The following is a 12,146-nucleotide window of genomic DNA, read 5'->3' as shown; positions in this document are numbered from 1 at the left end:
AAAAAAAAGTTATGTGGAAGTGCTGTAAAAATAAATGTTTAACATATATTGTCTTTTACTTCACTCATGGGTTGACAAATCTGTAATATTCATATGAATTATTTTTTGCCTTGCCTGAATGCCATGAGATCTACACTGCTCATGAATTCTGCAGGGATTCAAGTACTTGAACTTAAAAGCTTGTAGCTCAAAGAGATTGTGTGGGGTAGGCAACAAAAAAGTCTGCAGTTAATAAACCCTTCAGAAAAGAGAGCCTCCAGGCACAAAGTACTCTTGCAGTGAGGCTTGTAGGAAGTATACACTCAATACCCCTTTCTGGCATTTTATTTGTGTTATTTGATCTAATAAATATCTTCCCAAGGTGAAAATGTAACAAAACCATCAGTATTTCCAGAATTCTGTATGGCTAATAGACAATGTGTGGGATTCACATTTTGTAATAAATTCTCTGTCTTCCCTGGTGGTTGTTGTCTGTTTTCTCTTGTAGCAAACTTCAGCAGCCATCAAAATCTTCAAGGTCCTTCAACGAGATGTTTGCAGCCTCTCCATCAGCTCAGAGCCCACCCAACAGCCCAGACTGGGCATTCAACCAGGTATGGTACAAAAGTGACATCTTCTGGGAAGCTGTGAGCATTTTGCACAGACAGTAGCATTCACCCTCAGAAAGATACTTTATTGGCAAGGTTTCCTTGCCCACTCCTTGATCTCCAAAAGGAGAGTAAAGCTGCAGAAGGTTCAGAGAAGAATATACAGAATGGCTCCTGCCCAGTGAAAAATGGTGGGACTTTGAGCCAGAGCACCCATAACTGCAAGCTGAGGAGGAGGAATATGGTAGAAAGGCACAAAATCATGAATCATAGACACTGGATAAGGATTGACTGTTTCCTGGCACTGGAAGTACAAATGTGAGTGATGGGCAAATGAAGCTGGTAGGAGTTAGGTTCAAAAGAAAGTTGTGATCTGCATTCAGCAGTTGGCCAGTGGCCAGAGAAGTTGCTTGCATGTATTGTGGATGAAAGAGGTTGGTTTGTGCTGAAGTGGGTATTGGACAAGTATGTGAAGAGTGATCCATTGGGAGTTACTTAATAGAAAAATCATTACAGACTTAGGAAAGTCTTTCATCTGAAAATGTTTGAAGTCTGGAAGAGTAATAGGAGAAAATACCATCTATGCCTGCTCAGTTCTTACTTTTTTGTGTGTGTTGGCTGCTGGCTGTTTTCACAGGCTGCACTTTGGGTCCAGTACACTCCTAGTCTAAACCAGCACAGCCATTCTTATGGCTGACACTGAAATTTCAATTTCTCAATTTCTTGCTATTTAAAACTAAATTCAGCATCCTTCTGAATGAAGATGAAAGACCTTCGGGGTTTTTACTGGTTTTCTCGTGATTTTCTTACAAAATTACAGCTTTTTGAAATGTAGAAAAGCTTCTGCCATATGCATTTGAATGTTAAATAAGGCATTTTTAATCACATTTAGGGGTTTGTTTTGTCTAGATGAAGTTGCTTATCTGTCATAGGACCCAGTTTCAGGGACAACTGGGATTGTAGCTGTAGGCTTCTTGGATTACAGATAAGAGGATACAAGTGCACTTCTTTCCCCTGCTGTCTGGATCACATGTTCTGTTTCAGTTACTTTCCTTGATTAGATAGCCTGTACCTTTTCCACTCTCAGGAGAAAATGTGGTTTTTCCAGTGTATATAAATACATCAAGTATTTTGAATACACATACATTTTTGGAAATGCTAGTGTATAAAATATTCTTAAAAGAATATGAATTCTTGAATTTATGAATTCTTCATAAATGCTTAGAAAGCCATGAAGTGCAATATTTATGGTGTATTAAAGTTATATCTGGGCAGAACCAGCCTGATTGCCACAACATATGTTTTTCTTAATGCTTGAAATGTGTCATTTAATGTGCTCTGGTGAATTTCCACAGAGGTCTGTTTCCTTTGTTTTGATATCTATTTATAGGTTTTGGTCCGTCCTTTTGTAGAAGTTTCTTTTCAGCGAACAGTCTGCAGGACAACAACAGCAGAAGGCCCAAGCCCCTGCTGGAATGAGGAACTTGAGCTTCCATTTAGGTATGGCAAAATGAAACCAAATTATTTCTGCACAATAATAGTTTAATTTGAGCATGCAAATTTATCCTCATTTTCCTGTATTGTTCAAATCACTTTTTTGATTTATTTAACCTCTTCAGAGCTCCTAATGGTGACTACAGCACCCACAGTTTGCAGTCAGTAAAAGATGAAGTCTTCATTAATGTTTTTGATGAAGTACTTCATGATGCTGTAGAGGTGAGTTCAAAATTGAAGGACATTCTACACTAGAGAACATAGTGAGCTTTTTGAAGTTGTCAGAACAAGACTTTTCCATGTAATAATTTCCCCCATCCTGTGCTTCTCTTTTCTCTATTTTGTCATTCCTTATGATTTTATCTAGTCAATACTGCAAGGTTATCAGAGGGAGCAATCTTTACAGTTTACATTTGTACAGATTCAGCTTGTGCCACACAAAATGCTGCTAGAGTTGAACACATCACATGTGTGTAATATGTTTTGCTGATACTTAATGAAGTTGAAGATCCTAAAATTGAGAGGCATCAACAACAGAATCTGACTTCTGTTCTTAACCTTAATCAAAGCTTTTTACTTCATTCCAGATGAGTGATCCCAGTTCTTGTATTTTTTGCTAACTATCTTGTTATGCTTTGTCTCGTCTTGTTTTACAAGCTCTTTGGTGAAATAATAAAAAAAAAGCCCAAACCATCTACTGGTTGTTTGCATTAATTTTTTTGAATGAGACAAGAATTGCAAGTACTAGTAACAAGAAATTTTTGTAAGCTCTCAGTGTTGGCATAAGTCCTTCCCCTGTTGAATCCAGTGAAAGCTTTTCTAGTCAATTCAGCAGACACAAAAATAGCAGCACTCAACATTCTTGAAAACATAGCCCAGAAATAAATAATGCACACACTTCACTGGGAACAGAATTCTGTCCTCAAAACTGAAATGATACTTGATGAAGCAGAAGGAAGAAAGCTACACACTTGAAACTTGGATGTCATGGCAGAGGTTTTTTTAAAAATAATTCTAGGCTGATCATGAAAAATTTGGAAATCTGATAGGCAGTGCACATGAAAACAGTTTTTCCATTTCACAGGGTTTACTTAGATTTTCCTACAATTTTAACTTCAAAAAGCTTTTCAAACCAGAGCTTTCATTTGCTTTCATTACTGAGAAGAGTGTTGTGGACTCCTTGTCAAAGCTTTAAGTTCTCCATTACAGGTTATACAGGACTTAAACCCTAAAGTGCAAGCACATTGTATCATGGACTGCAATGTTCTTCTATGTTTTCAGCATCTGGTGTGCTTGAAAGTTGTGCAGAATAATTACTGCTGCACAAGTAATGGAGCTGATACTTACAGAAAATTCATACAGAATTTTTTATTAATGCCTTGATTCAGTTGTTGATTGAATTAAAGGAAATGAAGCTGTCTTACAAAGTGTTGTGTTGGGCAACTTTTTAATAGGATGATCGTGAGAGAGGAAGTGGAATCCACACTCGTATTGAGAGACACTGGCTGGGATGTGTTAAGATTCCATTTACTACCATATATTTTCAAGCAAGGGTGAGTGATTTTATTTGCAGTAAAATACAGAACTGAGAATGGAAAAGGGCTGGAAATGGAATGTCAGATTTAATTATATTCTTTGTAATTGTTAGTTTATTTTTATGGAATTGTTTGAAGATGTCTTTGAAACCACTGGGATTTTTTTGACAGATTTGGTATTTCCCAGTAAGTTCAAGGTTTTGAAGGGAGAAGAGATAAAATATTCTCAATAGTGACAATGCAGCCTTCAGTAGCAACATTAAAAGCACAGATTTTTTTAGGTGATTTTCTCAGTGGCTTTTGAGGGCTGTGGTGTTGCACAGCCTGGATAGATGAACTAGGAATAGAATCACCCAGATACGAGAGGAAATTTGAACTTTTTTTTCACACTTTCCATGAATCACAAGATTTTGATCTTTGCCTCTCCTAATCCCTTCTTTCTTCCATTTCTAGAACTTTTCAAGAGAAGCTTTCTTCAAGAAATAGCCACAGTTAGTCATGGGAGTAATAGTAAAATATGCTCTTCTTCAGAGGAAATATTTTTTTTGTCCAGCCACTCATCCTGGACTAAGTTTAAGGAAACTGCTTCTTTCCATTGATAGTCCTATTATATTGTAACACAGCTGTAGGACTTCTTCTGCATGGCAGTTGCTTTTTGGTGTAGATCAAGTTATCTGATCACAAAAGTCAGAATCTTCATGAAGTAAGAAACTGAGAAATCAGTTGCATTCCTAATGACACATTCATTTGCTATTCTCTGGCCCTATGGGGCATTTTTCAGAACCTTAAGGACTTCAAGGCATACTCTGAGCCTCCCAGATCCTTTAGGTGGAGGGAAAGTCTGTAGGAGTCTCATTAGATTTGAGTGCAGTGCTTGATGATCAAAGTTGTTTTCCTGGGCTGTCTGCAAAGCATAACAGAATGTGATTGTCATGGGATTCAGGAAAGCATGAAAGCACTTTTCATTGCTGAGAAATCTTGGACAGCATATGTCTAACCAGGCTTAGTCCACTTGTTTCTGCTAGATCATTAATAATATGTGCTCTTCAACTTGGGAGGTTAATCAGTTAATTTTTCTCTTTGAGAGCTGTGGTGCCCTGTACCATGAAGCTTTCACTGATTTTAAAGAAGATGTAAGTAGTAAGAAGATGTGACCTTCTTTTCATGAGTCTTTGGCCATCCTGTGCAGAAAATGTCACATAATGTGATCACCATTGCTGTAGGTCAGCAAACAGGAAACAACATGACTCAGTGCTCATTTTTAGGGAATTGTTCTATGTTGAATGAATGAAATCCACCTGAGAAGTGTGTCTGCTCACAGAGAGACCTAATGGGCAGACTTGACATTTTAACAGACTGCTTACCAATGCAGCCACCATCCATAATCCATCTTTAGGGATTTCCCATACTGTGAACCTCTGTTCCTCAGCTTCTTGGTCTTTCTGCTGTAGAACCAGAGTAGCTCCAGAATTCCTGTCAGATACACTGCTGAGTGTCTTTGAGGAGGTGTTGGAGTGTGTGAGTGCTTGTATAGATCTTCCCAGCAGTAGATATTCTTTGCATTTGAGTAGGATTTTGTGTGGAATTTGAAAAAGCCTGATCAGCACAGTGGTTATATCAAGGTGCATCTAGCAACTAAATTTCACTAGCAAATGAAGCATTTCATCATCCTGTTCTAATACACTGGAGCAGAAATTTTGAGTGATATCTTTAGTTTTCTCCTCATCAAAACTTAATTTTGTTCTTAAATGTTTGATGAGCCATGCCAGTGAGTCATCTGTTCATTTCCCTCATCCACTGAAGGTACCCTTTCTGGTGGCAGTCACCTCAATTGTCTCCAAATCAGGAGTTTACTGCTTTTGCTTTTCCTTTAAAGCTGGCTACTTCCACTATTGAAACCTGCCCAAGCAAGTGAGCCTGCCATCTCTTGTCTCAGCCAGCCCTTCAGAAAGACCTTGTTCTCTGTTTGTGCTAGCAGGGGGAGCTGCCAGGGCTGGTGGGTCTGGCAGAGCACTTCCAGATAGAAGCTGGATAAAAGGGCCCAGTTCCAGTTCCACCCAAGAAGCATCAGTAGGTTGTGCATGCAAGAGGGTCCATCTGAATGCTGACCATCCTTCCCACAGCACTCATAGGCAAAGAGGCCTGTTGGTCTGCTGCTGCCTTGAGAAGCATGGTCATGCAACCTGCATTTTGCCATTTTTTATTTTTTCCAGATAAGCAGAGCCATGTAGAGTTTGGTGTTTGAAGGAAAAGTACTGAAAGGCCAGCACTCTTTCTTTCTCTGTGAACTAGTGTATATGATTTCCATTTCATTAAATGTTAGCCTTCATAATATGCAAGAGAGGTTGAAATCGAGTTGTGATTAATATATTTAACAATGAGATACCTCATGTTTTCCCCACAGTTAATCAATATAAATGTCATATTCTCTCATTTTGTTGTTTTGTAACTTTAATAACCAAAAGAAGAAAATATGCAGACTCAAGTAGCAAATTTATGTGAGAGGGAACTTTTGCTTTTTTTGCTTTTAATGAGAAGTATTTCTCTGTATCTGTTGTAGATTGATGGTACATTTAAGGTCAATATTCCTCCAGTCCTCCTTGGCTACAGCAAAGAAAAGAGCGTGGGCATGGAGAGAGGTTTTGATTCTGTGAGAAATCTGAGTGAGGGCTCATATATAACTCTGTTCATTACCATTGAACCACAGCTCATCCCTGGAGAGTCTGTCAGAGAGAAGGTAACTAATCACTAATTCATCATTCTCTTGCTCTTTGTTTCCAGTGGTGCAGTTCTTGAGATGCATATTAATAGCTCTCCTTAGTGTACCAAAGGACATGAACAAGTACAGAAGGACATTCATGCAAATTTGGAGTGTTTTATTTCAAATTTTTTATCTGTTCAGTTTAATTAGATTAAGTGCACCATTAAGTGAGGTGTGCATTTAATACATGAGAAATAACTTTGTCCAGGTATCTAATTTTAGTCCTCAGGGAAAGTAAATTGGCATTCCTATCTGTGAGCATGTAGTCTTTCCTTGTACTTGTGTAAACAATAAAGCGTTGTGTGAGTATTTGTGGACAAAAGGATTTAGTGGACAAAAAGGTGGTGGCAGGTGCAAAGAGTATTTTCTTGCTTCTGTGTTTATACTGTTCAAATGAGCATTTATTATTTATGGCTTCATGCATGCCTCGAGCTTTTGAAGATAATAATTCCTAAGCAGCAGCTGCTGTTTTTTTCAGTTTCATTAGTAAACCAGAAATGCCTTAGACTAACAACAATAGTCATTACAATTCTTTGCTGCAACTCTCCAGCTGCAACACATACACCTATTATAGAAAGAGTTTGGCATATTATGGGAAAAAAAACCCAAAATAATTTGCCATACTTTCTTCCTCTTCCTAACCTGCATTTAATTTGAAATGCTTGTGTAGTGCTTTAGGATGCTAAGCATAATTTTAGTTTAATTTTATGATACCTTTTTTGTTTCTTTACTTATTTTTCCTCTCTTTCCTGCTGTCCTTCCTGAACCTCTATTAGATGAATGAAATGCTTAAGAAGGTACAACATTAATAAATCAGTTGAGATAGTCCTGTTGTTCCCAGTTTAAGACTTAGCTCGGGTTTGTGCCATTCAGCAACCTCTTTGCAGTTTGTGTTACTTGATTGTGACATAGTAATTGTTTATTTGCCAGTAATATTTGCAGTAAATTGCTAGATTTACTTTTACAACATGCCAGAGGCTCTACTTTTCTGCTCTTAATTATGGTTGAGAAGAATCACCACTGTGTGCCTTCTCTTCTGACTTGGAGCTCTAGCCCAAGCTGTTCCAGCTCAGGTTAAAGATTAACAAATGACAAAAGTGGCTCATTTTAAACAAAAATACTATGAAGGATGAACTTTAATTCTCACCACCACTAGAAGGATATAAGGAATTCTAAATAGATAATTTTGACCAATCTTAATACCTTTAAAAGATGACATCTTTGGTAGCATCATGAAATAATTGTCATTGTTATATAATTGATATGTGCTTTTGAGTCCTACATTTTCTTCTGAAAAATCACATTTAAAATGTGGAAATTTTAAACACCTCTGAATTATAAGGATTCATCTAAAAATCACTTGAACTTTCTCTGCAAATATTTTGGCATTGAGCAGTGTTGTTGCAGTATTCTTTATATAAAAATCACTGAGATTTTATACTTAATGTCAATTGTGGTTTTAATGGAGTGCTGTGGGAATAGCTCATAGGATTAGTACCTAACTATAATTTTATTTTTTACTTAATATGTGGTGTTACATCCTCATGCTCCCAGTGTTACTTGGCCATAACTTTCACTACATTCTTCAGTGCTTCAATAAAGCCAGCTTATATGTAGAGATCATTATGGGCACTCATAAGTAAGTGCAAATTACCTGATTTTCCATTGCCTTGACCTTCCTTTTATGTCTGTAAGCAAAACTTTGTACTACAAAGCAAGTTCAAAGTGCTATTAGAAAAGAATTTAACAATCTTTTAATTGTCCTCCAAATGGTGAATATGGCCAAGTATAGTAAAGACTTAAGTCCAAACTGTAAATAAAACTGATTTAGTATAAATTCTACTGTCTTTTGAAGTTTGATACCCAAGAAGATGAGAAACTGCTCCAGGCAGCAGAAAAATATGAAGCTGAATGTACATCAAAGTTTCCAAGCCGCCAGTGCCTAACAACTGTAATTGACCTTGATGGAAAAACAGTTTTTATTACCAGATATATCAAACCTCTGAATCCACCACAGGAGCTTCTTGATGCTGTCCCAAATAGATCTCAAACAGCAGCAGTAAGTACTTAGAAAAGATGGTGAAGTCTCTGGGATACAGATTACAAGATGTTTGATACAGAGGTCAAGATGCATGTGCAGAGGCAGATGCACATAAGCTTTTGTGTCTCTGCTGTACAGCTGCACCTTTTGAGGAAAAACTACAGATACAAAATAAAAGTAGTAATGACTATGTGTAATACACAGTAAGTCCAACTATAATGATACTGTACAATAATGTTTGTTTTTTCTGGGGAAAAAAATAAGTGTATTAATGAGTATTGTCCTTTAAAAGACAAAGAATTATGTCAAACCTCAATGGCAGTAAATCATATCAGTCTTTGATACAAATTCTAAGATGAGCTAGCTGCTACTGTGCTGAGGTTACTCAGTGTTTTGTCATTGAGTGGAAGCAGCAATATTCTCACATCTGGTATGATAACATTAGAGCATTTTGAATTAAAGGGGTGACCTGCTCTGCTTTGTTTTCTTGCAGGAACTGGTGGCTCGATATGTTGCTTTGATTCCTTTTTTGCCAGATAGTGTGTCATTTGCTGGAATTTGTGATTTATGGAGTACATCAGATGTAAGCAATGCATTAAAAAGAAGTTCTTCATCCTCTTGAATGTGAAAGAACATCCTAGTGGCCATGGATTTGGAGGGAGGTTGTACTAGATTAGCTCTTGAGGTCCCTTCAAACCTAAATTATTCTGTGATTCTGTTATTGTGAGGAATAATTTTATTTAAGCCATTTATTTTAAAGGATAAGGACCAAAGCTTGAAAGAAGTTGCTTATTCTGATCTGAGCCAAAAGTTTTATCTTTAATAGGTTGCAGTAAGCTAAGAATATGTTAGGGCTTCAAAGCATCTTTTTTTTCTCAGTTATAAACCAGTCCATAATGTCACACACATGCACAAGTGAAAGGATGCTTACTAATGGAGACTTTACAACTAGACTTAAAATGGATCATTGTCATTCCAAGGAACTACAGGAAAGACATTGCATGTAGTGTAAGCAATAATGAGATATTTAGTATTCTGTCACACAAATCCTGTAATTTAGAGAATAACAGCAGACATTGTTTATCATAGATGAAGTTTTTATCATCTCAGAACTTTTCTGAAAAAGGGTCTTTCTAAAAAAGACAAACACCCTGGTTGTTGTGATAGGATCTCAGACCTCATGTATTCTCACACCATTCACTCTTCATCCTGTGTGTTGAAGCAGTGACCAGTAAACAGTAAAGATCAGTTGCAAAGATCTGAGAGGACTCCTTACTTCAGATGTGTTAAAAAACATTATCAAATATTCTAAGTTGATAACTGCCTAGAAAAACCTTCTTTTTTTTTTTTTTAATATCTCAATTAGCAATTTCTTTATCTTCTGGCGGGAGATGAGGAAGAACACGCCGTGCTCTTGTGTAATTATTTTCTTGGAATGGGGAAAAAAGCCTGGCTCATCATTGGAAATGCCATTCCTGAGGTAAGAGGATTCTTTCATTTGGCCTAAGTATTAACTTTTATTTTGTGAAGTCTTTGGCCCCCAACAATGGATAATTGTTTCTTGATGGCATGTTTTTCCAGGATATTATCTAAAGATTGGTGCTGGGCACCGATTCTTTTCAGAGAAGTAAATAAAAAAATTGAAAGTACATCTTAGTATATGTCTGGAGTTTTTTTTCCTGGGCCTCAATATCCATGCTTAAACTGGTAGTAGTTGTCATCACAATACAGTACCAAGCATCTGTAACCCTTGATTTGTCTTTAGCTTGTATAAATGGTGCATCTGATGGAGACAGTCCCTTGACAGCATCTCAGTCATGGATACACAGAGTCTGAGTTTGTGTGGGATTTGTTACAGTTCAGAGGTGATAGGTGAGGGCTAGGGGCATGCCAGGGATTCTTAGTGGTCACACACATCTGCTGATTCTCTCTCAGGCTGATGGCAGAGCTGCAGCAATAGCAAAGATGATTGGCTCAGGCTGGACAAAGACCTGTCCCTCTGCCCACTGTAATGCAGACAGGTGAGGTGTCTGCTCTGCCTTGGGCTGCTGGGAGCCACTGTGGCAGCAGAACTGAAACACTGAGCTTGTTTTGCTGCTTGGGAGATGCCTTTGTTCTCAGAGAAGCACTCAGATTTCCAACTAACCAATACTGCTCTTTCCAAAAAGGTGGTAACTGTTTATATTGCAAATTTCTACATACATATGAAAGGTTTGGTAAAAATTTCTGTCTAAGCTGGTTTCTTAAGCACATTCTGAGATACTGCAGTGACAGGAATAGGTACTCAGATACATTCCCTCCCCTCAAAATCTGATGGAAATGCTAGTCAATAATAAAACATTTTGTAAGGAGGGAATTTATTCCATGTATTTCAAGATACCTGGGAAATATAATGGATGACAAGAACATAGAAGAGCAGCTTAGGGATTCCTGATAGAGGATATAAAGAGAGCTGGGAAATTCCTTACATGCCTGAGAGGGAGGCTGATGGCTGACACAGAGTGTGCTGCCTGGATGGGAGTCCTTCAGCTCAGAGGTTGCCCATGGATGAGGGCTGGGGCAGTAGCCAAGCAGGATGTGTTGATACTGAAGTGGCATCTGGTAAACATTCCTGTATGTGGAATTTCACATTTGTTTGTTCCTGAGACAAGAGCTTTCAGATTCTATATGTAAAAAGTGGCTTGGAGCTCTGCATGTCTGACATTTCTCTCCCACATTATTATATAAGTGTTGAATGGTAATGAACCTGTCAATTCTTCCAAGCAGTTTGCCCTAAAAAGCATTATCAACCTCAATAGTAAAAAATCAGCATTACTAGGAATACAAAGCCTACTTGTAGCCAGTTTTCAAACATCTTTCTCATACTTTGTTTTTTTCTTCCTAGGGACCAACTGCATATGTATTAACTTTGGAACAAAGTCAGTATGTAATTTGGAACCCCAGTACTGGATGTTTTTATGGGCAGTATGATACTTTCTGCCCCTTACAAAATGTGTACTGTCTGATCAGCTGTGATAATGTAAGTGTGCCCAGTCTTGTCACATTTCTATATATGAAAGAGTTATTTAAAGGTTGTTAGAACAAGAAACCTACAGTGCCTGCATGCTCCAGACCAGGCACAGAGGCCAAAATTAATGTCTGTAAAGAAAGGGAGTGCAAGACATGGGTTCCACTTGCTGACAAAATGTGCACAGAAGCTGTGACTTGTGTGTCTGCAGTCTCTGCTTGTACTCTGCAAGGTACACTTAAAAAAGCAGTACTGTTGGGTGCAGCAGCTACCAGGCATCACAGCCACAGCAGCACTGAGGTGGGCTCTTGGAGGAATTTAATCAGAATTCAGAAAGAATTGTGCAGCAGTCCAGAGGGGTGGAAATGCAGCTCAGAACAGCAGAAAAAATTGCTACAGGAGGTCAACATTATATAGTATTTTACTGCTATGTAAGTGGAATGTGTTCCACAGGTGTTGATTATATGCTAAAAGCTAAACCAAATTTGCTCTCTTGCAGATTTGGTTTAATATGCAAGAATATGATTCCCCAGGAAGGATGTATTTTGATATCAGCAAACCAAAACTTTGGAAACCTTTTTTTTCAAGAAGTTTGCCATTCTCTGGTCTCCGCAGCATTCAGGTATTGATGGATCTGTTGCCAGCTCCAAAAGAGGGACTGAGACATCACAGACTTGGTATAAAGAAGCACATAATAAGTTCTTTGGACTTCTTTGGTTAA

At 37.9% G+C, this 12,146-nt stretch overlaps 1 protein-coding gene across 2 annotated transcripts in view; it reads left to right on the top strand.

The window, feature by feature from the left end:
- Nucleotides 1-12,146, top strand: part of CC2D2A (coiled-coil and C2 domain containing 2A) — a 52,247-nt gene that overhangs the window by 37,029 nt on the left and 3,072 nt on the right. Inside the window, exons 22-32 of one of the 2 annotated variants that reach the window (XM_077177693.1) lie at nt 488-593; nt 1,978-2,087; nt 2,207-2,303; nt 3,536-3,634; nt 6,177-6,353; nt 7,154-7,174; nt 8,233-8,436; nt 8,912-9,001; nt 9,785-9,898; nt 11,303-11,437; nt 11,925-12,047. In XM_077177693.1, coding sequence (XP_077033808.1) covers nt 488-593; nt 1,978-2,087; nt 2,207-2,303; nt 3,536-3,634; nt 6,177-6,353; nt 7,154-7,174; nt 8,233-8,436; nt 8,912-9,001; nt 9,785-9,898; nt 11,303-11,437; nt 11,925-12,047 — 1,276 coding nt within the window. The remainder of the gene's footprint in view (nt 1-487; nt 594-1,977; nt 2,088-2,206; nt 2,304-3,535; nt 3,635-6,176; nt 6,354-7,153; nt 7,175-8,232; nt 8,437-8,911; nt 9,002-9,784; nt 9,899-11,302; nt 11,438-11,924; nt 12,048-12,146) is intronic. The other variant, XM_054632921.2, reaches the window with a different exon arrangement.

Source organism: Agelaius phoeniceus, chromosome 4 (genome assembly GCF_051311805.1).
Source record: "Agelaius phoeniceus isolate bAgePho1 chromosome 4, bAgePho1.hap1, whole genome shotgun sequence".
Classification (NCBI taxonomy): Eukaryota; Metazoa; Chordata; class Aves; order Passeriformes; family Icteridae; genus Agelaius; species Agelaius phoeniceus.
Note: the sequence above shows the minus strand (reverse complement) of the source record. Positions and strands in the feature narration are given on the sequence as shown.